Source organism: Ictalurus punctatus, chromosome 10 (assembly GCF_001660625.3).
Source record: "Ictalurus punctatus breed USDA103 chromosome 10, Coco_2.0, whole genome shotgun sequence".
NCBI classification, from domain to species: Eukaryota; Metazoa; Chordata; class Actinopteri; order Siluriformes; family Ictaluridae; genus Ictalurus; species Ictalurus punctatus.
Window position 1 is genome coordinate 2885483 of NC_030425.2, and position 26786 is coordinate 2912268.

The 26786-nt window shown below is 38.2% G+C and overlaps 1 protein-coding gene across 1 annotated transcript; it reads left to right on the forward strand.

Moving 5' to 3' along the window:
• Positions 1–869: 869 nt before the first annotated feature.
• lingo3a (leucine rich repeat and Ig domain containing 3a) lies at positions 870–26786 on the forward strand. The gene is made up of 2 exons (XM_017477690.3): positions 870–1294; positions 24919–26786. The coding sequence occupies exon 2, from the start codon at positions 24963–24965 to the stop codon at positions 26775–26777; it is 1815 nt and encodes a 604-aa protein (XP_017333179.1). The 5' UTR covers positions 870–1294; positions 24919–24962; the 3' UTR covers positions 26778–26786.

Here is a 26786-nt window from a genome sequence, read left to right on the forward strand (position 1 = left end):
TTCGTCTGCGTGCCTCTCAGTAAAAGCTTATACTGCAGTTGCATCCATCTGCATTCGCATAACGTGACACTAAGTAGCTAATGTGACAGTTTCTGTCTCTTACCTCTTCTCACAACTGATAATTGAATGCTGATTGAGTTGCCAAAACATTAAAATGTAAGTGAGCTATTGCTCTTTCTCCTGCCAGAAGCTCATACGGAAACACAGTTGAATGTGTCCTGTATCATCGAGTACCAAAGCACATGTACTCGTACTCATAGCCCCTCTGAAAAATGGGATCGATGCATCCCTATAATGCAAAAGTATAAACCAAGCTTAACAACTAAACAACAGGCATACTGTATCAATTATACTGTTAACCCGATATAACTATCAAACTATTTCCATCATCTATGAGACTTTCAACCTGATTGAAAGATGCTGATTTTTCTTGACCCATAATAGGCTTTCCCCACATCTTTTAATATTTACTTCCCTTTAAGCATGAAAATCTTTTTGTTGGAAGACTTCTGCAAATAAATCTGACATTTTGGAGATTTTGACTCTGGAGTACATACTAATCCTGGAGTACCCGCTTCTCCTGCACATTTTTGTCACACAATAACACATTCAGTTCCCCTCAGGGAGAGCTGTTAATGATCTGAATAGTGCAATCAGGTGTGTTACAGCAGGGAAACTACTAAAAAGTGTAATATAGTTCATCAGACACTGCCATTCCCTCTTTCAGATATTTTTTTTTGACAATGGCAGAACATTCCTGCTGTATGTTTTTTCTGCAGTGTAGACTTTTTAGACTATCCCTAAAATACCTATTAGGCGGTAGAGGGAGTTTAGAAGGCATGCAGCAGCCTGGTCGAATGAGGAGGAGAGCGGCAGCTTCCATTATGCACAGACAGGCAGAAATGTATCTCTTGCTGCAAAACAGCAGTTTTTGTCGTCCACAAACACACTGTGCACACACTTGTCCAGCAAGTGCATATGCTCCCACCCCCTAACAGCTCTTCAGTGGGGAAGTGTGTGTACTGTGCCTGATATCCAGTGGGATCCAGCAGTGAGAAACAAAGGAACAGGAGGAAGATTAGTCATGCATAGAATCTCACTGCACCCTGACTCTGAAACGATCAGCAAACTGTGAAAAAAAGAATATATCAGAAGAGCAAGGGCTTTTTTATATGCAACTTGGAGTCTCATGTGAAGATTCCAGTGGAAAACCAGAAGAGGAACAATCTGACCAGAGACACTTGCACACCGTTCAAGAATTGCTGATGTTGATGCTGTCAAGGGTCAGATCTGGGTAAGCATCCATCCTTTCTAACACAGTGCTAATACTGTTAGGGGATTGATGAGGAATTTGCATGCTCTGCGGACCTCATGAATGATTGCAGTTTCTTCATATGAGCTCTTGCAACAGTGCTGCAAGATCATTTATCTAACTACTGAGATTGCTGACAGAAATGGAAACACATTAAATATGCCTCAGTGATCTTGAGGGAATTTTCAAGGGTTACTTGAAAAAATATGCAGTAAATCATGCTTTCCACTTTGCTTAACAGTCAGTATATTCAACTATACTGGATGAATGCCATTATGTTTCTTGATCTTGGGAAAACTCACAAGACTTTAATAGAAATTGGCCTGACTAATTGGCACTACAGACCTCTTATACTCTTTACTATACTCAACCCCCCCCCACACACACCATTTACCATTTAAAATTGTGAATTGTGGTATACATCACCTCTAGACTATATTTTAAATAGGTAATGTTGTGAAGGTAATATTTATATATGTAAACACATCTATTTAGTACTATGGGTGTAGCAATACACAAACTTCAAATTTGATTATGGTGGTGTCTTGATACAATATATTTTCGATACAGCATAAACAAGCATGGCTAGAATATGCCTTAGTGCCAGTTTCAGTGAATTAAAACAATCAGCTTTATAGAAGTACAAGAATTGAAATGTTTATGTTCAGACTCTTAGCAGCGTACAACAACAGAAAAAGTTGTGCATTAAACATGGCTAGTTAAACATTAGCTCGCTAGCCAAGCTTTCACTTGGGTGTACGTTTTCCAGGTCTCGGTGAAATTTCCCCCCAAAAACTGCACAAATAGACCTGAGACTTGTTCAAAAATTTTAGGGAAAAGACATGGACGCAAGTTCACTTGGTTGCACAAATATGTCTGATTTGGTGTAAAAAAAAAATTCAAATAGTAATTCAAAAGGAGGGGTTTCTGAAGGATGGGGTGCTTTATTTCACATTCTGCAAGATGTTAAAATCAGGCAGTTCTCTGCGTTTTTCTCCACTATAGCAAGTATAGCTGCAGCTATGAACCTCCCATTCCCTGTAATTTATTTAACCTGGATTGAATGGACTGGGAAATTATGTTTTACATCGAGAGAGAGAGAGAGAGAGAGAGGGGGGGAGGGGGGGGGGGGAGGGGGGAGGGGGGTATTGGCACGGGGTAGTATGCTAGTACAGTAGTACACTAGTGGTAGTACGGGTATATACTAATACAGCTCACAGGTTTTTTCAGAGGAGTGTGGGCTTAAATGTTTATTACACCTCACATTATATAAGCTGTATTTTACAATAAATAGCAGATTTTATTATATGGCATGTTAAATGTATTGCTTGACACAAAGACGAATTGAATTGAGAGCCTTGTAGTGCTACAGCGATATGGCATACCATAAGAATATTTTAATATTAAATTAAATGGTTATTTGAACGGCTTGCATTATCATCACACTGGCCATTTTCAAATAACATCCAGGAGCACTATGCAATATTGGACAGTGCTATAGTAGGTATGTAGTGTGTGAGGTAGATGTATGTTTACACATGCACTACAGAGCCATCCCATTAAAAATGTTTTCAAATAGAATTAATATTGTGGAAAATATCTGTACTGGTTATTGGTTCTGTCTTTCTAACCGGGATACAAAACCTGTCGTTTCTCTCATGGAGTATTTGTAAATTGTACATCTTTTTTTTATTTTTTATTTTTTAATAGAACTAATCATTTTTTGTTCTTGTTTCCAATACCTGTTAGAAAGCCATTTGCTACATCTATCAGTAAAACACCATAGCAACTCCATGACTCATCCTTGGTGCTTGACCCCAGCTTCTGTGCTAGCAGCTATATTTACATAACTTATTTACATAACTCGGAGACCTGCTCAGGCCCAAGCCTCTGCCATCATTTGAATGAATTGAAAACGTTTTTAAAAGATTGACTGATGTAGCCCCTCTGCAGCCTCTTTGATATCTTGCATTAGCTGAAATTGAACTCCTTTAAGCCAGCACCATGATTAGTGATTGTCTAAAAAATAAATAATTTTTTTTACATTTTATGGCCACATTTCTGCATCCAATTACATGTAGAAAAATGGCAGTGATGTGAAAATCCCTCCTTTTTGTTGTTTTTTTCACTGCTGTAGTTGGAAGTGTAATGTATTGCAGCATGAGTGATATAAATGCATGAAAGACATGGTTGGAAAATGCCAGCCCTGTCTCCAATTTCTCATTGAAATTAAAATCTCTAGGATAGAAATCAACTAAAATTGCACTGGGCAAATGAAATCAGCTGACGAACCACTCAAGACTGTCAGCAAAGAGTTTTCTATGTGTCACCTGCATTCCCAAAGCTGTGTGTGCCAAATGTCCAAACAAACATTATCCTATCCAATCTTTATATATGTGCATTTTTAAACAGTTTGACTTTATATTTCATCTGTGTTTCATCTGTGAGCACCAAAATCGGTCATTACACTGTCAATTATGTTGACATGGTTGATAATACATGGAATGGGAGCCTCTCATAATAATTTTACCCATGATTAATGACACTGTTCTACTGCTACGGGCTCCTGCATACAGTACGCATGGGCGAGTGGGCGGAAATATACGCACATCATCAGGTATAAGAATAAAGTGATAAATCACATTCTATGTGAAGAAACGTACAGATGAACGCTTTATGCACACAACTATATACTTTGTACTCATGGTCTTTTAAATGAGATCCGTGGTTTAGGTAATATGTTATCCCTTCCTCGGTGTCATGTATGCTTCTAAAGCATGGAGGAAGTTTGTCGGTGGTAGAAATGACTGTCTGCTCTTAAAACTATGACCGTGACAGGCATAAGACTAAATAAGCAAATATGAAGCAGAAAGATGGTCAAACATCATAAAGTAGCACTGAGAGATTGGCTTATTTAAAGAGAGTTTGATTGCAAACAGATTGTTTCCATTAGTGGTCAGGTGATTTTGAGCAGGGATAGGTGTTTGTCTGGAGGTAATGAAGATCCACAGGTTATGCTGAGGATCATGGGAGTTGCAGACATGGCCATGACAAAACCTACAGCTTTAAATGTACAACTGTATTAGTGACTTGTTTATTGTAACAGAGAGCGTTACTTCAACTGTCTATACATATATATTTTTAACTTTAATGCTTTGACCCATATCTCACACACATGAATATAATTCATTTTCTTATCACGCTAATAGCCCTAATACCAAATTAAAAGTTTCTGTCTTGCATTAATTTTACATTGCGACACCATGACCTTCTCAATGACTCACCGCCAAAACACTGGCAAAAAAAACAGACAAGGTAATTTAGCTGGGCATATAAATAATTTATTTTGTCTCATGAGAGTACAATACGCTGAGCTAAAGTTTGAAAGATAATATGGAGTTGTTTTTTTTTTTCTCTCTCAGATGTAAGCAACTGACTAGCATGTATCACTAGCCGTATTCTAACAAGTCCTGAAATCTAACTTGCTTTAGGACACTGTGTCCTGTGTTAGAACGTGACCGATTGTAAAATATTAGCTTCCACAATAACATAGTGGCTGATGGTGTACAAGATCAATCTAAACTGACTGCTGCCTGCTTACCTGACACACCTGTTAGAAAATCCTGGATCATTTAATTTCCCTGGGTTTGTGAGCACACAATATGCATGCACACTGTGTTACTAACTAGTGACTTTCCAATGTGTATATAGACTTTTATTAAATCCATGCATTGCTGCTTCGTCTCTTACAGTTTTTTTAACGGTCGCTATGACAAATTTTTCAATACTTTTGACAATTTTTCTGAACTCTTAACGCACCTGCAACACACAACTGGCAAAACCATGCTAAATTCCATGCTAAAAATCATACATTGTAAAACTAAACTCCAACACTAATTTCCAATATACAATAATACACTTAATAATTCACTTTAGCAGTGAGAGGAGCCCTTATACAATATCCTACCTGTTGGTTTCTTGAAAAATCTGGACAATGGATGGCACTGTGTCCCCTGGCTGAGATTTGGTTGTACTCGTTCACCAGCCTCACTGTATGATAGCCCGTGGATTATGACATGGTCTATGATAGTAGCTCTTATTTCATCAGGTAGCCTAGCTCTGGCCTTTCTCTGAGCGCCACCACGCATTGTACCTCCTCTCTCTCTACGTTGTTCTTGTCCAGGCATTCCTCACCCTTGCCCTTGTCCCACTCATATCCCTTGTCCTTGTACTCGTCTTCCTCTCCTTCATGTACGCATTTTTCTTACTTTATTTTTGTTTCTCTATATTGTATATATCTTTCCAACACAAGATCAGTCCAAAGAGGTCCTCTTTCACTTTATACCATATGGTCATGCGATTGAAAGAACCTCAGCACCTGAGTATGTTTCCTAGATGGGAATCAGCTGTGATTGATCTATTTGCATAACTTCAATCATCTGTTTCTCAGTAGCAATGGAATAAAATACAGGGGAAATATATGTGTTTCAACTCACAGTATGAACATCTGTTCACTTTGACTTTAGCCTATAAGTTAGGTTTAGAACATGGTGTTATCTGTTCAGACATACAGTATGAAAGTATTTGTAAATATGGCGGTAAAAGTCCATTGTTTTGGTCTTGGTTGAGCTTGTGTGTAAAAGAAGTTCACGCATGTTAAATTTGTGTTGAGTGTATGCATTTTGTGTCAAAGCAACAAGAAATGTGTTAATTGTTTAGCCTATACAGACGTTTTTTTTTTGTGCTAACTGTGTAAGAGGTTAGGAAAATTGTTAAAAGTACTGAAAAAATTGTCATAGCGATCATAAAAAACTGTAAGACTAAGTATCCCAGCAAGTGAAAACACACTACAATGAAAGGCAAAATTTAGTGTATTGTTCACTGTTGGTATTTTTGTTTGTAGGTTTGATTATGATTTTTTTTTGGGAAATGGTGACATATTAACATGGCGTGTAACAATGGAGACTCAGATGAAGTATGAGGATCAGTGTGCTGAAGGATTTAACAACATTCTGTGCAATCACAATCTAAATATCAATGTCAATAAGCAGTCAGTGAAGCAGTAAATCACAGTCTGGCACAAAGGGCAATCCAAAATGCAATTATGATAAAGCACAGCAAGGATAATACATTATACAGACAACACAGTGTCCCAAAAGTCTCCATACATATGGGAAATTAGCACTTTTTAGTAAAATGTGTCCCGAAATATTTCATAATTAGTTTATTTTATGTATATATATATATATATATATATATATATATATATATATATATATATATATATATATATATATATATATATATATATTCAGATTTACAGCCTTTAAGAATGCCTTTGACAAAGTAACAATGTATTGAAATCATTCTCATGGCTGGATCGGGAAGCTGTTGTAAGGTTGCGCTGGACTTTAACAGCACATCATACATGACACTATTGCCAAACTTATAAACAAATTCAAAGACAGAAAGTGGACTTCCACGAACATCCACTGATGAAGGCACAACTGACATGGTGCTGGCGTACATGATGGACTGGCCAAGCATGTGTCCAGACCTAAACCTTATTGAGCATCTGTGGGGCATCCTCAAATGGAAGGTGGAGGAGCACAAGGTCTCTTAACATCCACCAGCTCCGTGATGTCATCATGGAGGAGTGCAAGAGGACTCCAGTGGCAACCTGTGAAGCTCTGGTGAACTCCATGCCCAAGAGGGTTAAGGCAGCGCTGGAAAATAATGGTGGCCACACAAAATATTGATGCTTTGGGCACAATTTGGACATTTTCACTTAGGGGTGTACTCACTTTTGTTGCCAGCGGTTTAGACATTAATGGCTGTGTGTTGAGTTATTTTGAGGGGACAGCAAATTTACACTGTTACACAAGCTGTACACTCACTACTTTACATTGTAGCAAAGTGTCATTTCTTCAGTGTTGTCACATGAAAACATATCATCAAATATTTACACAAATGTGAGGGGTGTACTCACTTTTGTGAGATACTGTATTCCCATATGTATGGAGACTTTTGGGACATGGCACAGAACTCATACAAGACATGAGTAATGGGCATAACTTAGCTTTTTAGATGGGGGTCTCAACTTGAGGTTTTGGATTGAGAGCCAGCTCATCTGTCCAGGTCGGAGCTGAGGATGTGGTCTGTGTTTCTGGCCTGCATAGAATTTCTGTCATCTGATTGCTCTCTGGAGATAAATGTGTGTGCACCATCGCTTAGGTTTGTTTAATTTTTGCTTATCCACTCGTCAACTGCCAGAAGATCAGATGGTTCTCAGAATCACAGGAAAAGAGGTGGTTGATAACCTAACACACACTGAAATGGTGTGAGTCCAGTGGATGAGTGTCTGGGAGCATTCTGGGGGTATTCTGCCATGGAGGGTTCTGACTCCAGTCATGTTTGATTTCTTGAACAGAGTTTAGGAATATTCTAATCTCTTAACTTGGCCATTAGACTGTGGATGGCAACCTGATGGAAGACGACCATTGGTAATGAATCCAGGAGTCCACTAGGCAGGTGTCAAGGGGTTCTAGACTGAGCACACACATGGCAAGATTGCATAAAGTGTATGATCTTCAGAAATCATGAAAGTGTCCACATTAAGAGTACAGTATAATCTACACAATGTGCACAAAAATAATCTCATGTAAATTTGTTTTAGAGCAACATTGTCAACAGAAAATATAATGGTGACATGATATAATAGCAGACAATTTATGATGTGATAGCAACCACTCTCATACATTAATTGTATCTGATTTATTTATTTTTTTAAAAAAGGATCAATTACTAATAATTGTAATTATTAAAAAAAATCTGCTACATTCTCATTACAAATATGAGTTTAAATATGCCCAACTAGTGTTTGTTGTTTGCATTGTTTGCATGTGTGAGCAGTAGTTGGTTAGAGTGGTTAGAGTGGATTTCATAGCTCATATGCAAGACGCTACTGAAATCAGGAAGCTGGCAATGTTCACACTGTTATTTCTTTTTTTCTTTATTTATTGATCGCTGCACTTTAGTGACATTCCCCCACATATTACTTTCAGAACATGAAAGTAACACAATATAGACAGTTGCTTGCTTATATTTCTGGTTCTCTCTCCAGTCGAGACTCACATGAACATCCTCCTGGTGCAGAGGTAATTTGGTAGAAATGAACACAAATTGTTCTCTGAAATTCTTTTGTTAGCGTGACCATAAGTCCTCTTTTTCAGACCTTAAAAAAGCGTCAGTGTATTTCTAAATGAGAGAAAATGTCCAGGATTTGGCTTTAGCTTCATTATGATGTGCTTATGGTCTAATACTGCATCATGTGTGCACATACTTGCATTACTTTAACCCCTCTCTGTAATTCCCGCATTCTTGCTCACCAATTGGTCGATTATAAATGGCTTGCAGCAACTATTGGCCAAATTCTGCCTCTTGACCATTAGCCTACTCTCAGCGAATGCGAGGAAGGTAAAGTGCTGTTGTGTACGACGTCAAACAGTTGCTTGACAATAACAGCAAATGACAGCTGTCCTGAGTCGAAACAATGCCCATGGCCATATAAGGTCATTCTTAATTTCATGTTATCACATGGCTTTGTATTACATGGCCATTCAAATGTGTAAATGGTGGTAGAAGGGGCAGAAGGTACACTTGTGGCATCTAATATTTTATTTTATTCCATGGACATTTAAAAGAATTTAAGAATTTATATATATATAGATATATGTGTGATGCTAATAGTGTGTCTTTTTCAGTGTATTAAAATCTGCATTCATAGTAAAGCTGTTTTGAATGCTATTAAGACACAGAAAAAGGTGTCCTCTCTTTGGAAAAGCAGAATATGGTCACCCTAGCGTTTGTGATGAAATGTTACCCGCATCAGGGACAGTGATATTTTATTCATTCATTTAATTATTTCTTTTCTTAAAACAAATCCAAACATGTTTAAGCTCTAAATAAAAGTATTGTAGATCATATTGCTTTTCTCTCGACTTTATTTACATATGTGACCTTGAAGTAATCCAAAAGTAAAAAGATTACATCCCTTTCATATTGTGATACTTGGATTGCGTTACTGATGACATTTTTATGAAGTAATTTTGTAACTGTAACGGAATACATTTTTAAAGTAAACCTCCCAAACCTATTCCTACATACTACATGCATGCTACATACTAAATTTCATGCTGATCAGATGAACGCCCTAGGACGGGTTTGAAAAAAGTAGGTTTTTCTGAAAATCATAATTGGCGGACATAACTGTCAGACAAAAGTTTTTTTTTTTTTCCAAAAAAGATACAGGATGCCTCAAGGATTCAGTAGATATATTTTTTACTCTATCCTATGCAACTGTGGAAACAAAACACAAAGTTGAAGAGTAGTGTGTGGCATTTGAGACCTGATCAAGTTTGTTTTGTGCCTTGTGGCTTCTGACGCTTTTAGAGAATAATCATATTAACGATAATAATAATAATAATTCTTTGTTATGTAATGATAACTTTTACTCAAACCCAGTAACTTTACAGTTTAATAAGTAACTTTGTGAAGAAAAAAACTCCTCTAAAATCTGTGCTCATATCTAAACACTGGTCTTAGTCCCTTCACTGCTCAATGCCATCATACCCTTCAAAATCCCTATGCCTAAAATGGCACTGAACAGCAGTACCACACACACTGTGCTGTGGAGCAGTAGAGGCACTTGAAGTATTACGTGGTGAGCACAGACACAATGCAGTACCAGCTTGCCCTGAGGTGGTTTGTACAAAATAGAATGGTAGTCCAAAATAGAAATACTTAAATACACGGAGAGAATACCATGGATCAAGATGAAGACCAGATGGATTACAATCCAAGAAACTAAACTGACCAAAACAGCCTCAATTAACACTTAACCAGTTATTATTACAGTTAAAAAAATGTCAAAACAGATGAAGAAAAGAGACACAGCTGTGCACAAAATACTCTCAGCTCTATTTGTGAAGGATTATATTGGATACTTGGTTTGGATTTCCCCATAGGTCAGTGTGTTTTGCACTGTAGGAAATTTGAGCTTCTTGGCATGTATCAGCTTGTCTTAAAGAAAGAAAAAAAAAACATTTGGTTGTTTATGGTTAAGGTGACAGGTCAATGTATTTAAACTATTTTTGTAAATCCATACCTAATCATAACATAATTTATACCATGACTGCAGTGTTATTGAGACAAATAATATAGGTTATTTAAATAACCTACTGACTTTAGATAGATAGATAGATAGATACTTACTTTATTTATCCCTGGAGGGGAAATTATTGTGCATGAGCAGCAAGACATTAAGACGGTACAATCCACAAATGTACCACATATAATACAACAAACATAGGACATCAGAGGTAATCACACAATATACATTGAATATAAAAACAGTACATATGTGAGTAAGATTTGAGGCTGTGGACAGTGGGTATTTGCCTAGCTTGTGGGGGCCAGGTTTATGGGGGCGTGCGCTCTGGCGAAGTTTGCAAGAGAAAGCTCTGCCCCCTATTGTAGCCTTCACTACTCGAGGTACCAACAAATAGTAGGCATGATCGAAGTAGGCATGGTGGATCATAAAAGAACAAAAGTTCGCTCATTCAGTGCTTTATAGGTCAATAGTAGTAAAAAAGAGATTTTCTATAGTTCAGAAGGCTTCCATGCTGTTTGAAATACTTCCAATTTAATTTGATGACATTTTTGTTCTAATTTCCGAGTGGTCTGTTTTAAGGTGCGTTTATGATCGTTATACCTGGGTGCTAGCTTTTCTCTCTAATTATTTTTCTTTTAAGTGGAGCTACCTTATCTAGCATGTAGTGGAACATTGACTCTAAGCATTCATTCGTCTGATCAAGTTCTTTAGGATCAGATGTTGATCCAATCATAGTTGATAAGCTTTGGAGGTTATTGATAAAACTGTGCAGTAGCTGATGTGAATGTACTTTTGATGCAGTAACATGGCAAGGAGCATATAAGTTCCAGAGTGTGATCACCACTATGAGTGGGTCCTATTACATTCTGATTGAATGTAATCGGGTTTACATCCGTGTTATCCAAATGAATATTAATATACCAAATGAGTATTAAGAATATTAATATTGTTAGAGACCAACAATTAATGCTTTGTCTAAAGAAACAACAAGAGTTGAGATTAAACCTGCAAATTCACCAAGGAAGTCAGAATATGACCCTGGGGGTCTGTAAATAATAATTAGTGGAATCGGCTCGGTAGATTTATTTTTTCTGTCTACATACTGTATGTTATACTAGTATAAAGAACTTCAAGGAGTTGAATTTCTGACTAGGTTTTTGTGTGATGCCTAGATAATCATTATACTGTAAATGAGTGCGGCGCCTCCTCCTCTGCCAGGTAAATGAGGCTGATGTATATAACTATCAAGGAGGACTAGCTTTATTTAATGCTATGTACTCATTTGGTTTAATCCATATTTCTGTTAAACACATTATATTAAACTCCTGATCAGCAATGGTTCCATTAACAGTAAGTGCTTTAGTAAGCGATCTAATATTTTGTTAGCTTCAGATCAACGGTGCTGGCTGTGCATTCAGTATGATCTAATTTTATGTTAATTATGTTGCTAAAACAAACTTTCTGAATATTTCTACATTTTTGTTCAGCCAGGGGAACAGACACCGTCTCGATATTGTGGAGCCTAGGTGACGACTGAGTGCAGCTAGCAGACGGTAGGTTTAGCCTGCTTGTCTGCTCCTTGGCCTTGGCTCTGGATTGTCACAGATTAACTAAAGACTGCAAGCGAGTGCATCCACGTCAGATCTGTCTAAATTAATATCAACTAATTTTCGACTAAGATACGTTAAACCATGGGCATAGAATCCGTGGGGGTTGTGTCCCCTGCACTTTTAATAAAATGTAAATTTGTCCCCCGCACTTTTTCACTGGCCGTGGTCAATTTATGTATCTTTGATTTCTATACATGTCTATAAGTCTTCACGTGACCTGATGTTGCCATGACAATTGGACACCCACGTCACGTGTCACGCCCATGCTCACACCCGGCTGAGCGCTCAGACGATGCGATGAGCTCAAAGCGGCAAAAAACCATTCACTCCTTCGATGGTGTCGAAGTCGAGCAGTGTAAGTGTATGTTCTTTTGGCACGTGATATTCGTGTTACACATAGATGGATAATTTGCTACATATTTCTTTTTAAACGCTGCATATTTCCACTGATTGAATAATTAGCAAGTTTTGATGGTAATATTACTCTACCTGCAGCCCTGCACAAAAAAATAGCTTGACGCTACAAAAAAAACCTTTGTTTTCACTCAATTTTATTGCATGTTATTGTTGATATAACATATTATTGTATTAATATAAGGTGTCCTTACAGTGACATGTTTGTCAGTTTAGTTCAATTACAGTCTCTTTGCAACAGTGTGGTTTGAGTGACTTATTTCTCTTCTGAACTGAGGACTGTTGAATAGAATAGAATAGAATAAAGTAGTGTGTGAATATACAAGTATATATTATATACTGTGTGCTATGGATATGCAATACAATGTACACTAAACACAATTTGCAATATTTAAATAATACAGTGCAATATACGATATAACATGCAAGTACAGAATCATAAATTGCATTTTAAGCCAATTAAGAGCAAGAAGAGATAAAACCCTACAGAACAAAAGAATGCACTTGACACTCTGTCCCCCACAACTGAAATGATGACTATGGCCCTGCGTTAAACACTCACTATGGCAAACGTTCAGCTTGTTCAGTGTGTTATAAGAAGCCTATTAAACTTAAATAAACCTATTACCAAAGACGGCAGAAGAATTACTAAACATCCTGCACTCAACACACCGAACAAGCTGAACATTTGTCATATTGAGTGTTTAATGTACCTTAGACGAACACTGGTTGATATTATTTTAGGAAGATCAGACGAGGATGGACTCCGCTTGCTGTCTTTAGTCAAAAAACAAAAGCATTCTTTGAAAAAAATTAAAATATGGCAGAAGGAAAAGCGAGACTACAATAAATGAAAATGATAGTGCAAAATTAATGATGAAAAGGAAAGGAACAGTATAGTTTAAACACCGACACAGGCAAGAAGCTCTCTGCAAAAGATTCAAAAACAGGAACTACATCACAGGAACGCAACAGGAAACCTCCCTTCTGTAGCTCTTCTTGTTGCATCGAGGTGGAATCAGCCTACGCCAGAAGGTGCTCCTCATTCCAGTAAGTGTATCATGTAGGGGGTGAGAAGTGTTATCCATGATAGTCTGTAGTTCGGACATTATCCTCCTCTCAACAACCACCTCCAGGGGGTCCAAGACTGTACCTCTGACCGAGCCTGCGTTATTGATGAGCTTATACAGTCGTTTGACCTCTTTAGCTTTAGCCTCAGTGCCCCAGGACACCCCAGCATAGAACAAGGAGCTGGCAACAACAGACTGATAGAACGTGTGAAACATCTTGTTACACACATTGAAGGACCTGAGTTTTCTCAAAAAGTACAGTCAGCTCTGTCTCTTCCTGTAGATTGCCTCTGTGTTTTTGGTCCAGTCAAGTCTGTCATGAACATGGACCCCCGAGTATTTATTTATTTACAGCCATGTACTGTATGCAGACAGGAGAGCGTCGGTCGTTTTTCTACTGAAATCAATTACTAGTTCCTTTGTTTTTGAGACGTTGAGTTGTAGGTGGTTAGCCTCACACCACCTGAACAATGAAGCTGAACATGAAGCTGTTGACTAGTATCCTATACTCAGTCTCCTGTCCCTCCTCAATACAGTCCACAAAAGCAGAGTCATCCGATAGCTGCTGCAGGTGGCATAACTTTGTGTGTACTTTGTACGTTGTAAAGTCTGACGTGTAGTGAGTGAAAAGAAATGGAGATAGGACAGTTCCTTGAGGAGTACACAGTTCCTCAGCCGCACAAACTGAGGTCTATCCATGAGGTAATCTGTAACCCAAGAGATTATGGGGGTATCAACCTGCATTACTTCCAGTTTCCTTCCTAGTAGTGCAGGATGAATGGTGTTGAAAGCACTGGAGAAGTCAAAAAACATGACCCCCACAGTACTGCCGGCTTTGTCCAGATGTGAATAGACCCTCTGCAGCAAGTAGATAATGGCATCATCCACGCCCACATGGGGGCAGTAAGCAAACTGCAAGGGCTGACCAGGGGTCTCAGGTATGACAAGACCAGCCTCTCCATTATCTTCATAATGATGATAATGTCAGTGCTACTGGTCTGTAGTCATTAAGAATGGTGGGACACCCTTTCTTTGATACTGGGACCAGATATTATGTTTTCGAGAGCACCGGCACTCTCTCTAGGCTAAGACTCAGGCTGAACAGACTCTGAAGCACTCCACTCAATTTATCAATACAGGTTCTTAAGACTCTGGGACAGATGCCATCAGGTCTCGCAGCCTTATGTTGATAAAGGCTCCTCAGTGCTCTCTTAACCTGATCCTCTGCGATAGTCAGCCCAGCATGGGGGTGTTTGAGACAGAGAATGTGTGTGATGGTAGAAGCTGTGGGAGTTGTTGAAGGGAGTGGCTGCTACAGACTGTGACAGTGAAAGTATGCACAGTGCATGCACAGTGAAAGTATTGTTGGGGGGATGGGTGATGAAGTATAGAATTGAGACCTAGGTCAAACCTATTGAAAAACTGGTTTAGATTATCCACCATCTCTAAGTTACGCTCCATTACCCCACCCGACTATTTGAAGCCAATGATTTCTCTCATACCACTCCAAGCATCTTCCTCTGCAGCTTGTCTTCCAGTTTTCTCCTGTAGGAGTCTTCACTCACCCTCAGCTTTCATTTAAAGTCCTTTTCCATGCGCCTCACCTCCTCAGTGTCACCCCTCCTGAAGGGGTGTAAATATTGGAGGAAGCGCAGCACCATGTGACTGTCACTGTCACTGTGTCCACAACTGATTAAACAAAGTAATGCAGTCTCAAATTGCATACGTATGTACAATTAATTACAATACTCATTGTGAGCATATTATTATTTAATTATATTTCACCCAAAATTCCATTCACATCATCAAAGAACTTTTTCTTTGAGATTGTAAAGGAGGAGGGTAATTTATTCACGCGTCAGGTTTTTCAACAAGAAACACTTCTGCATAGGATACCCCTGTGTATCCTTGCTCCTAGCTCCTCTGGAGGCTTCCTCACGACTCGTTCCTCGCCTCCTCGCCGTGCAGTTAGAGAATTGATATGTCCTTCAAGATGACTGACTTCGAACAATTTCCAGGTCACGAGCTGGAGGACAGAGAAGCGAGGGAACTTTGAGTATTGAGAAGCACACTAAGCCTTTGAAAATGTCAATTCTCAATGTGCAGAACTCACCCAACAGCTCTAATGTGCAATGTACAACACTGTACCAGGAACTCCCCTAAAGGGGGCCCATCTCACTAGCATGCTGGACTTGCACAAGTTTATTCTGAACTGCTGTGCTCTTTAAATGAAGAGAGCATACCAGTCTGGAAGCCAGAAAAGAAAGACAAAACAAGAAGAAGAGGAAAAGTGTTAACAGAACTGTGGTAAGAGGTGGATATAATCTAATTACAAAATAATTGACAATGTCATAATTTTGACAAGCAAGGGGCTAGCTGGGTGTTGGTGCCTGGTTTGAAATATGCACTGTTAATTATTTCGCTTGCTTTCTAGGTCAAATTTTTTCATTTTGCATTATACCAGAGCATGGAGAGGCCACTGTGGTTTAGTGGTTTGCACGTTTGCCTCGCACCTCTGAGGTTGTGGGGTTTGAATCCTGCCTGGTGTGTGTTTGCATGCCCCCCCATGGGGGTTTCCTCAGGGCACTCTGGTTACCTGTCCTGGTCCTACACATGCCTTGTAGGCTGATTGGTATTTCCAAATTGTCCGTAGTCTCTGAGTGTGTATGCAATTGTGCCCTGTGTTACTTTGGCACGCCATCCAGGATGTCCCCCCCTGCCCTGTGCCCCGAGCTCCCTGGGATAGGCTCCAGGTCCCTGCGACCCTGTGTAGGAAAAGCGGTACAGAATATGACTACATGGATGCATGGTTGAATTCTTGAATCTGATTAGTCAAAAGATTTGCTCAGACAAATATTGATCTTGCTGTAACATGAACGATAGGTTAATATTAATGCACTAATTCAAATATGTTATTGATTCTGTAGTAACAGCTCATACACTTGGACTTGAACGGATCAAAAAGAAAAGTTGTTTAACAAAGTAAAACATACAGTCACAGTGCTTTGCAAAGTTTACCAGCACAGGAAAGTCTTCAGGACAGAGGAGTTTAGAGAGAGACAGAGAGAGAGAGAGAGAGAGAGAGAGAGAGAGAGAGAGGGGCTGGTGACGGATTAATAAACTAAACATTATAATCGTTGGCAAATCTCTGTGGTCTAAGTGGAATTACACACTCCAGAATGCGCTGTTATGTGCTTTGTGCCATGCTGATATTCCATAAAAGAGCGTGATTGCAAATGTGATAACAGTTTCATAAACAAGAAATTTATAATGAATAATTAATTATACATTAGTACAATTAATGAATCAAGTAACTGACATTTCAGACAAAATTTTTCATTTATTTTTGCTCTGTCAATGAAAATATTTCCCAAAGAATCCACAGCTGGATAGAGTATTGCATATTGCCATGGTAATGCACAGACTGACAAGTACGTGTACTAATGGTTTCAGTGTAAGAACTGTTGCTAGAATTGGAGTTTATCTAGTTGGGAAGCTTGATTTAGCACTACATCTAGCACACAGAATATAATGATATACACTTTCAGACAGATATCCTATAGTTGCCTCATTATATTGTACACATAATACGTGTATTTGTCTACAGTTTGAATTAGGGAAATTATATTTTTTAAAACTAAAAATCAGACTTCTTTATATTGCCCTTTGTGTAATCCCTGACTAGACATAAATTAAAATACACATGACTGTAGTAACAGTTACACTTTGTATGTATATTTATGGATATCTGATTCTTGATAAAGGCATCTGGGTAACATCTGGTAAGGGCAATAAAGTAACTTGCATTTACCTGCCTGGGGCCGCCACAGTCCATAAAATTGCAAAGAAATAATTAAAATGATGCATTCAAATAATAATTACAAAATATAATATAGTAAACAAAATTTACAATGTATACATTTATAACATTTTAAAGACATGGCCATAATAGGAAGGGTCTGAGCACAGTTCGCAAATAATGCCCTGAGTAGCCTGTTCTTGCCATGTTACATAGAAAGAAAAAAAAGGTCAATAAATTAACATACAGTTTAACTTCTCAGATTGTAACTCAATACATATCCTTTGAAATGTCTTCTGAAAGCTGATTGGCTGAACTTGGTTATGTTTTTAAGCAATGCAAGCATAATTAGAAATTCACATACAGCACATTAGCACACTGATACAGTGCACCAAATTTTACACTCACAGGTCCTGGCAGCTATTTGAACTAGTATTTAACATCGAGTAGATGTGAGGACATGCAAAATATCCTAGGACTAGTAGTAAAAGTTTGCATATTAGGCACATTATATCAAATTCTAAGTGGGTAGAGAATAATGGTCAAAATTGCTATGGAAATAGAGAAAAAGAGAATTTTGTCGCTAGAACTTTATGAGATAGATGCCAAACTGTAAAACATCTCACATCTGTATGATGTACAGTTTGGTCTACATGGTGAGTTTTAATGTACAAACATATTAATAAGAAAAATAAAAAAATAATAAGAAAAAATGAAAACAGGAGAATTCTTATGCTTGCCCCCAAAATAAAAAAAAAGTACTACAAATATTGATAAACAGTAAAACAAACAAACAAATATAATAAAAATAAAATAAGGCCAATATTTGGCATGAGCACCCTTTGCATTTAATGTTGCATCAACTCGGTTCGAAACATCTTGGAGCTCTCTAGTAAAATGATGCATGTAATGGAAATACCTGTGTTTGATGTTTCTCTTATTATAAGATTTATTGTAAAGTGTGATCTTTGTCAGCTCCCAGAATGATAAGACTACCATGATCACTATTTCATTTTCTCCACTTCAGCGTCTACAATGTTGAAACTCTTGGCTAGGTTCAGTTCCTAGTAGAGAATAGCAGGTACTGGCACTCACCCAAATGCCCCATATGTTGAATACAATGATGTAATGAATTATTAAGTTCCTCCTTGAATGAAGCTTCAAGGTCTTCTATTACTGACAGCGATTTCCCATCAGTCTATTTCAAGTCGAAATTACACTGGATGATTGGTTGTACCAAACAAATGAACAAAAATGTCTTTAGTGGACACATTAGGAGTAGATTTGGGGACAGTAAAGTAAAACCGTTATTCATCAGCATTCATGCATTATGCATGTGAGTTCTGAGCACTGAAAGGCCTTTAAAACTCTTTAATATGCTCCATAGACTGAGAGGTTGGTGGCAGGGTAAGTAATTTAATTTCTGTGGCATCAAAACCTTCATACCACTAAAATCTGAGTGGGAAACTTAAGAGCCCTTTTATTCAGTGATGGATTCTACCACACTGTGTGGCAACTACTGTCCAATAACCATCCTGCACTTCACCAGTTTGTTATGAACACCTGTGTTGAGTGTATGGCCCCTGGTGTTACCTGATACAAGGTTAAATGAGAGGCTGGTCATGTGGTTGGGTTACCAAATATGGAGAGAGTTGAGAAAGGGGTCTCTCTAAAGCCTCATCTCTCAAACCTCAGGAAATTCAATAATTGCCTGGAATCAGCGTAGAGAACTGTTTAGATTTTGTAGAAGAGGTGAGTTCTGGTGTTTAAAAAATCAGATGGTGACAGGTCATTTCACATGAGAAATACTCTGTGTGCACAGATGTGAGTTAAATACTTATCCTGTTTTTATTTTATTTTTTAAATCAGTAAACGTCTTTGTAAATGTTAAATATTTTACATATTGTCCTTACAAATTACAACTTGGATCATTAACTAATTAAAAACAACAACAACAACAACAAAAAAAACACTATGGACAAATGTTATTTTCTGAGTAACTGGGTTAATTAATAGACGTTTAAATAAGATAAAAATAAAATTTAGGATTTAAGATGAAAGAAGTAAGATCAACTTAGGGGTACTCAATGAAATAAAGCTATAAAAGTGATGCATGATGGAGTATCACAATAAATACTGCCAACATGCAGCCACCTGTACCCTTTCTTGTGACCAAAGTTGGAGATACAGGTATTCTGTCTTCCAAAGCTGATTAGCAGGCCAGTGGTTGAGTGGTTTTTCCTGGTCATATCATGCGCTGCTCTTCACAGAGTCTTCTAATTTCCCTTTGCTGTATATTGAGTGGAACTGTGCTCATGCAGCCAGTGTCTATATCTCTTGAGAGCAGAAAGTGGGCACCAGCTACAGTATGTGCTCACTGCCTCAGCACCGAGCATTTGAAGGATGCAGTGTTTGACTCACAAAGCGTTGACAGAGCCCTCAAGAGGAGAAGGAAGATGTTATGTCTATAGCTATATCTATGTTCAACTATGGCCTCAGCAGCATGAAGAAGGGTTCGGGTTGGTAAACGCTCTAAGCTAGCCATCTCTAAAGATGGTTGCAGCCCATACTGCATTTTAAATGTGATCTTTTTCAAACTCCTTCTTTTGGCAGATATTTTATTAATAGATTTCAAGGGGGATTTGATCACTTGCGCCCAAACGCTGTGTTCTGCATTATTTACCTTGACAGAAAGCAAGGGTGCTATATCAGCACATTTTTTTGTATTTAATATTTCTTTGGTTGTTTATTTCTTTAGTAATGCCTTTAAAATGAAATGACTGGACTTCACCAAAAAAAAAAAAGTGTGGAATTGAAACATACAATCAATTTAAAATGTTTAACCGTAATCTGTACATAAAGGGGCAGTAACTCATCATGAGTTATATGATTTGAAACTGATCAATCATGGTTTACTTTAGTTATTAATCTTTTATTATTAGTCTTAGATTTAAACTCAATCAGGACCATGAGTAGGATACAAACATTTTCCCGATATTGCAGGATTTACATGAATTTAAAAAAAAATTGTATAAATGCTCATGCGAATGATAAATGAATCAATTTGTATCCAGCCAGATAAATGAGGCCCAATTATGTACTGTACTCTATACAATTATGTATGTACTGTATGGCTGGGTGTCATAACAGAGGTTTAAAAGTGAAGCCAAAATGTCTCTGAGGCCCACTAGTGGCTGGCTGCAGTACAATTTTTAATCCTGCCCAATCACATGTTAGTGAATGTAAACCTTACTGTATTTCCCCACATACTAACACAAGAGGCAATATTACATGTGTACAAAGAGGGAAAAAACAAACAAGCAAAAAAAAAAAAAATCCCAGACGGAACAAACATAACATAAAATATTGTGTACATCATAAAAAACATCAAATCAAAAAAGAAAAAAAAGAGGTATCAGCATTGATTCAAACCACTTCAGCTATAACTGGTTTTAAAAGATAACTTAATAAGATAATCACCACATAACAGTGAACTCTGAGCCAGATACAGTCTTATCTTTTCTAGACTTAAGAACTGTAGCACATCTCTAGCCCACTGTTTAAAAGTAGGGTGGGAAGCCTGTTTCCAATTGAGCAGAATCAATCACCTCGCCAGCAGAGATGTAAAAGCTGTGCAGTTGATATCACATTTTGAAAGAGTAGTCTCTTCACAGACAGTACCATAGATGGTTGTTAGAGGGTTTGGACTAACATTTTTACTAAATATCTTAGAAAAAGACTCCAAAAACAGTGACCAGAAAACAAACAGTCACAAACAAACAAAACATATGTAGCAGGGCTGCATTTTGAACAAGTGGGGTCAATAGAGGAATATTTCTTCGCCAACCTGGCTTAGATAAATGAAGTCTGTGTATCACTTTAAATTGCAAGACAGCGTTTCTGGTAAAAATAGAAGACCCATGAACTCTATATTTAGCCTCCTGCCATTCCTTGTCAGCTAGGCAAATATTTAAAGTAAACCTTAAATTTTATATTACATCGCTACAGTTTTTTTTTGGAAATAGTGTTCTGTCATTTTTACAAGAACAATTGACCTTGATCTCTCCCCCTAAATTTTTCTTTAAATAAATGTGTTTTGTTTAATTTATTGAGTTTAATTTATTGAGTTATTTGATGATAATTAAAAGGGAATGGTTGATGAGGTGATTGACAGTTTTGGACATGTCAGTTGAGACGTGCACTTTCCAGCACACACGTAAAGACAGACCATAATAATAGACACTCAGTGGGGAGTTCTTTGCAGTTTTTCTGGTATGCCGATATGCTGATATGATATGGTATGTCTTAACTAGCTTGTTGTGCTGATATTATAACTAGCAAATCAATGTGAGCGAAGTGATGACATAAACCAAGGCAGCTAACACTACGCTGCAAAATACTGCTTATTATTATTATTATTTTTAAAATATATTTTCCCTTGCCTGCTCTATCTCTCAACCAATCCCCTATCTTCTGAAAAAGACCTTGATCTCATTCAAAATAAAATCCACAAAATAACGAAATTCAGTTTATTCAGCCAGTTTAAAAAGTCACAACGATCCTATTAATCCACTTACAGTGCCCTCCACTAATATTGGCACCCTTGGTAAATATGAGCAAAGAGGGTTTTGAAAAATTGTCTTTATTGTTTAACCTTTTGATCTTTTGTTTAAAAATTCACAACAATACTCTACTATCATGGATTTCAAACAATTGCAAACAAAACACAAGTTTATTTAAAAAAAAAATCTTTATTAAATATTAGGGATGCTCCGAAATGAAAATTCTTGGCCGAAGCCGAAACCGAATATAATGACAAACTTGGCCGAAGGCCGAATAGCGAACACGTTTTTTTGCATTTATTTTGCCATTTTTTTCACCATTGCATAAATTAAATAGTCAAAATGTGCTTTTTACTATTTTGTCTTGCTTTTCAAAGAAAAAAAAATCAATTACAAAAACTACAATTCCAAAATATTTATTTAACACTTAACATTTTTTTTTTCATTCCAGCAGGCACAGGCTACCAACAAGGCACAATATAACTTTAAATAAATAAATGAGTGAAATAAAAATATTTTGATGTGGTCATCTTTGAGCCCCCCTTGAATAGCTGATGTTAGGCCTATAACTGACTGCTGAAAGGATGGAACACTCTGTAGACTACAACTAAAACGTGCATTAAAAAGTGCATTGACAAGAGTGCAGAAAATGGTTCTATTGGGTTCTATACGTCTGATTATATTGGGGATATTCACCGCTCGCGTCCATGTACACCTCGCCTTAATGTTATGTTCCCTTAAATAAATACGTTTTTACCTGCTTCCATGCTCTACTCCCTTATGTCTTGCGCGACGTGACAGAATACTCTAGAACAGAAACAAAACAAACGCACGTGTCCACAGTAAACATCCGAAGAGCTAGGCTATTTGGTCGCGTCATCAAACACGTCATTGTTCGGTCAAACTTATTCAGTCTTTTCACTTATTCGGCTGAACACCGAAAATGCTTTTTTTGGTCGCCGAACATTCGGTGCATCCCTATTAAATATAAATGACCCTTTTTGTCAATACTTGACTAAATTGCCATGGCCACAGTATTCAGGTGTGATTTTGTCCTATTCTTCTGAACATATTGTCTTTAAATCTTGTTCAGTTGGATTCGAGTCAGGTGATTGACTGGGCCATTCTAACACCTTGATTTTTTTTCTCTGAAACCAATTGAGAGTTTCCTTTGCTGTATGTTTTGGATCGTTGTCCTGCTGGAAGCTCCACCCACGTCTCATCTTCATCATCCTGGTGGATGGCAGCAGATTCTTCTCAAGAATCTCCCGGTAAAGGGCTCCATTCATCGTTCCTTCAATTATATGAAGTCTGACAGTACCATGTGATGAAAAACAGCCCCACACCATGATGCTTCACCTCCACACTTCACTGTTGGTGTAGTGCTTTTAGGGTGATGTGCAGTGCCATTTCTTCTCCAAATATGGCTTGTAGTATGACAGCCAAAAAATTCAATTTTGCTCTCGTCTGACCAGACTCCACTCTCCCAGTATTTCATAGACTTGTCCAAATGAGTTGTAGCAAACTTTAAATGAGCTTCGACATGCCTTTTCTTTAGTAATGGAGTCTTGCGGGTGAGCGTGAGCAGTGGAGTGCACTGCCTATTGTTTTCTCTGTGACGATGGTACCTGCTACCTCCAAGTGTTTCTGGAGCTCTTTCTGAGTGGTCCTTGGCTCTTGGGCTACTGTTCTGACTATTCTTATGACTCCCTGTTCAGAAATGTTGTGAGGAGCTCCTGTACGTGACCGGTTGATGATGGAGTGATGTTGCTTCCACTTGTGGATAATGGCCCCAGTGGTGCTTACTGGAGGATTCAGAAGTTTTGAAATACGTCTGTATCCGATTCCATCAATATGTTTTGCAACAATAAGGTTGTGAAGGTCTCGGGAGAGCTCTTTCATGAGATATTTCTTGTGTGACACCTTGGTAATGAAAAGCCTTTTTATAGACCATCAATTTACTAACCCAGCTGATATTAATTTGCACAGATAGGGGGTATAATTACTTACAGATTTCAGCTGGTTCCTTGCCTTTCCTTGCCTTGGAGAACTGCTTTTTCTTAGTGTGTTCAATACTTTTTTCCCCGTGTCATTCCACTTTATTACACATAACTTTATTTATTAACTTTAATGTTGTGAATTCTTTATATTTCCAGATTTCTTGAGTTAATTCTGATGTCTGGTGAAAATTTCATGTGAATAACCTCATTGGAAATATATTTACTGAAACAAATGTTGACTCATTCAATACTTATTTCCCCCCACTGTAAACACTGGGTCTGAGACCAAATTTGAAAATTTATGATTTTTTCAATATAAAACCAGAAATTATCAAAGTTTTTGAAATGAGAAAATTCTCAATTCTCTACATGAATTTATGATATTGACCATGTTAACTCCTTTGCACAAAAGGTCAGATTTTCCATGAGTCTTATCCATTCCATTCAAGCATGTGTTCAGACGACACTCCGATGGATCATAAGGTTTTACACAAACATGTGGAGAATGTGTCAGCTGTCATTAAAGCTGCCATTAAAGCAACAAGGGGACATACCAAATACTAAGAAACTCTGAAATTCGTTTAAATATTTCAAAGAACCTACTTTGAAATATTGAAAATGAAAATATCATTTCTAATGGAATCCCTTAAATTGAAAAAGAATTCCAAACAGAAGCATTTTCACTAGTGGTGTCAGACTTTTGGACCCCACTGTATATTGACAATATACTGGATTTCTTAGATATTTAATGTCAATGTATATCATCATATTAGCCTTTCATATTTGCCTTTCAAAATGTTAATAAAGTATACATTTATACAAAAGTTAACACATTACGGACCTTAATGTGTTTTAAAATGGGCATTGGAGAATCTTTGACACAAAAACCCATCACCTATTATGGATGGTTTTTAGTTGAACTTGTTGAATATGTTGGAAAACCAGATGGAGTTAATATACTCTGTATTTTTGTGCCTAGGTATCTGGTGCAGTGATCCAACCTGAATAAGGAAGAACAAGGGCATGGCGGTTTATCCTGTCTTGGGCTTGCTGGGCCTTCTACTGCTACAGATCACACTTCCCATATGCCATGGCCAAGGTTGTCCACAAGTCTGTGACTGTGTATCCCAGAGAAAGTTTGTGAATTGTCAGAACAAGCACCTTAATTCTTTTCCAAATGGAATTCCAACTGACACAAGGTTTCTAGACCTCAGTAGAAATAAGTTGCGTTGGGTGGAGCATGGTGACTTGGAAGCCTACACACATTTGGAGGACTTAGACCTTAGTGAAAATCTCATCAGTGTGCTTGAGCCCAATGCTTTTTCCCGCTTACTGAATCTACGTGTGTTATGTTTGCGTGCCAACCAGTTGAAGCTGGTGCCAATGGGTGCCTTCTCACATCTTGCCAATCTCACAGATTTGGACTTGAGTGGAAATAAATTGGTTATTTTGGTAGATTTTACTTTTCAGGATCTGAGGAGGCTCCAAAAATTGGAGGTGGGTGACAATGATTTGGTATATATATCAAACAAGGCATTCCTGGGCTTGACTGGTCTACAGGAGCTTACCATTGAGAGGTGCAACCTGACCTCTATCTCAGGACAAGCTCTTTCCTATCTCCATGGCTTGGTGTCACTACGATTACGCTACCTCAATATTGTCTCGTTAGAGGAACAAAACTTTCAAAAGCTGGGTGGTCTGCGGGGTCTAGAGATTGATCACTGGCCATTTTTAGAGTACATTTCCCCATACAGTTTCCAGGGCCTCAATTTATCGTGGCTTTTCATTACCAACACCAATATTACTACAGTTCCAACTGGTGCCCTACGTAATCTTATTAATTTGGGCAGTCTGAATCTCTCACACAATCCCATTTCTGTTCTTGAATCTTGGGCTTTGCGTGATCTGGTCAATTTGAAGGACTTACACCTTGTGGGCACCAACTTGATGCGTGTTCAGCCATATGGCCTTGGAGGTCTTCAGCAGATACGTTTGCTCAACCTGTCCAACAATAGGTTAGTAACGCTAGAAGAAGGCTCTTTTCACTCTGTAAACACCCTGGAAATGCTTCGGGTTGATGGTAACCCTCTGTCCTGTGACTGCCGTCTGCTATGGATCTTGCAGCGCCGCAAGACCCTTAACTTTGATGGCAAGTTCCCAGTTTGTGCAGGACCCATTGAGGTACAAGGTAAAGCTCTCAGCGCATTCTCTGACTCAGCACTCCTTGACCACTTCACATGCCAACGACCAAAAATCCGCAACCGAAAACTACAACAGATATCTGCACGTGAGGGTCAGGTTGTATCATTTTTTTGTCAGGCAGATGGAGAACCAACTCCGACCATCTTCTGGATTTCACCTCAGCGCCGCCGCATCACTACTAGAAGCACTGGTCGTCTTATGGTTTTACCAGAGGGCACATTAGAAATACACTATGTGCAAATAACAGATAGTGGAACCTACATATGCATTGCCAGCAATGCAGGTGGCAATGACACCTACTTTGCCACATTAACTGTCAGTGGGCTACCCTTGGATGCAGGCCTTTCAGTGAATCGCACCTATACTGGTGACCTCAATGACACTAATCTGAATGACACGCGTGTCTTCCTAAAGTTCACACTAGACCTCAAGACAATTTTGGTCTCCACAGCAATGGGTTGTATAACATTTTTGGGTGTAGTCGTCTTCTGCTTCTTGCTTTTGTTTGTGTGGAGTCGTGGACGTGGACAGCACAAAAACAACTTTTCAGTGGAGTACTCCTTCAGAAAGGTAGATGGCCCTACAACCAGTGGGGGCCAAGGAGGGGCTCGAAAATTCAATATGAAAATGATATAGAGGTATATA

What these genes read in the sequence shown, in the direction of transcription:
- lingo3a (XM_017477690.3), top strand. Translation starts at nt 24,963, where the DNA reads ATGGCGGTTTATCCTGTCTTGGGCTTGCTGGGCCTTCTACTGCTACAG.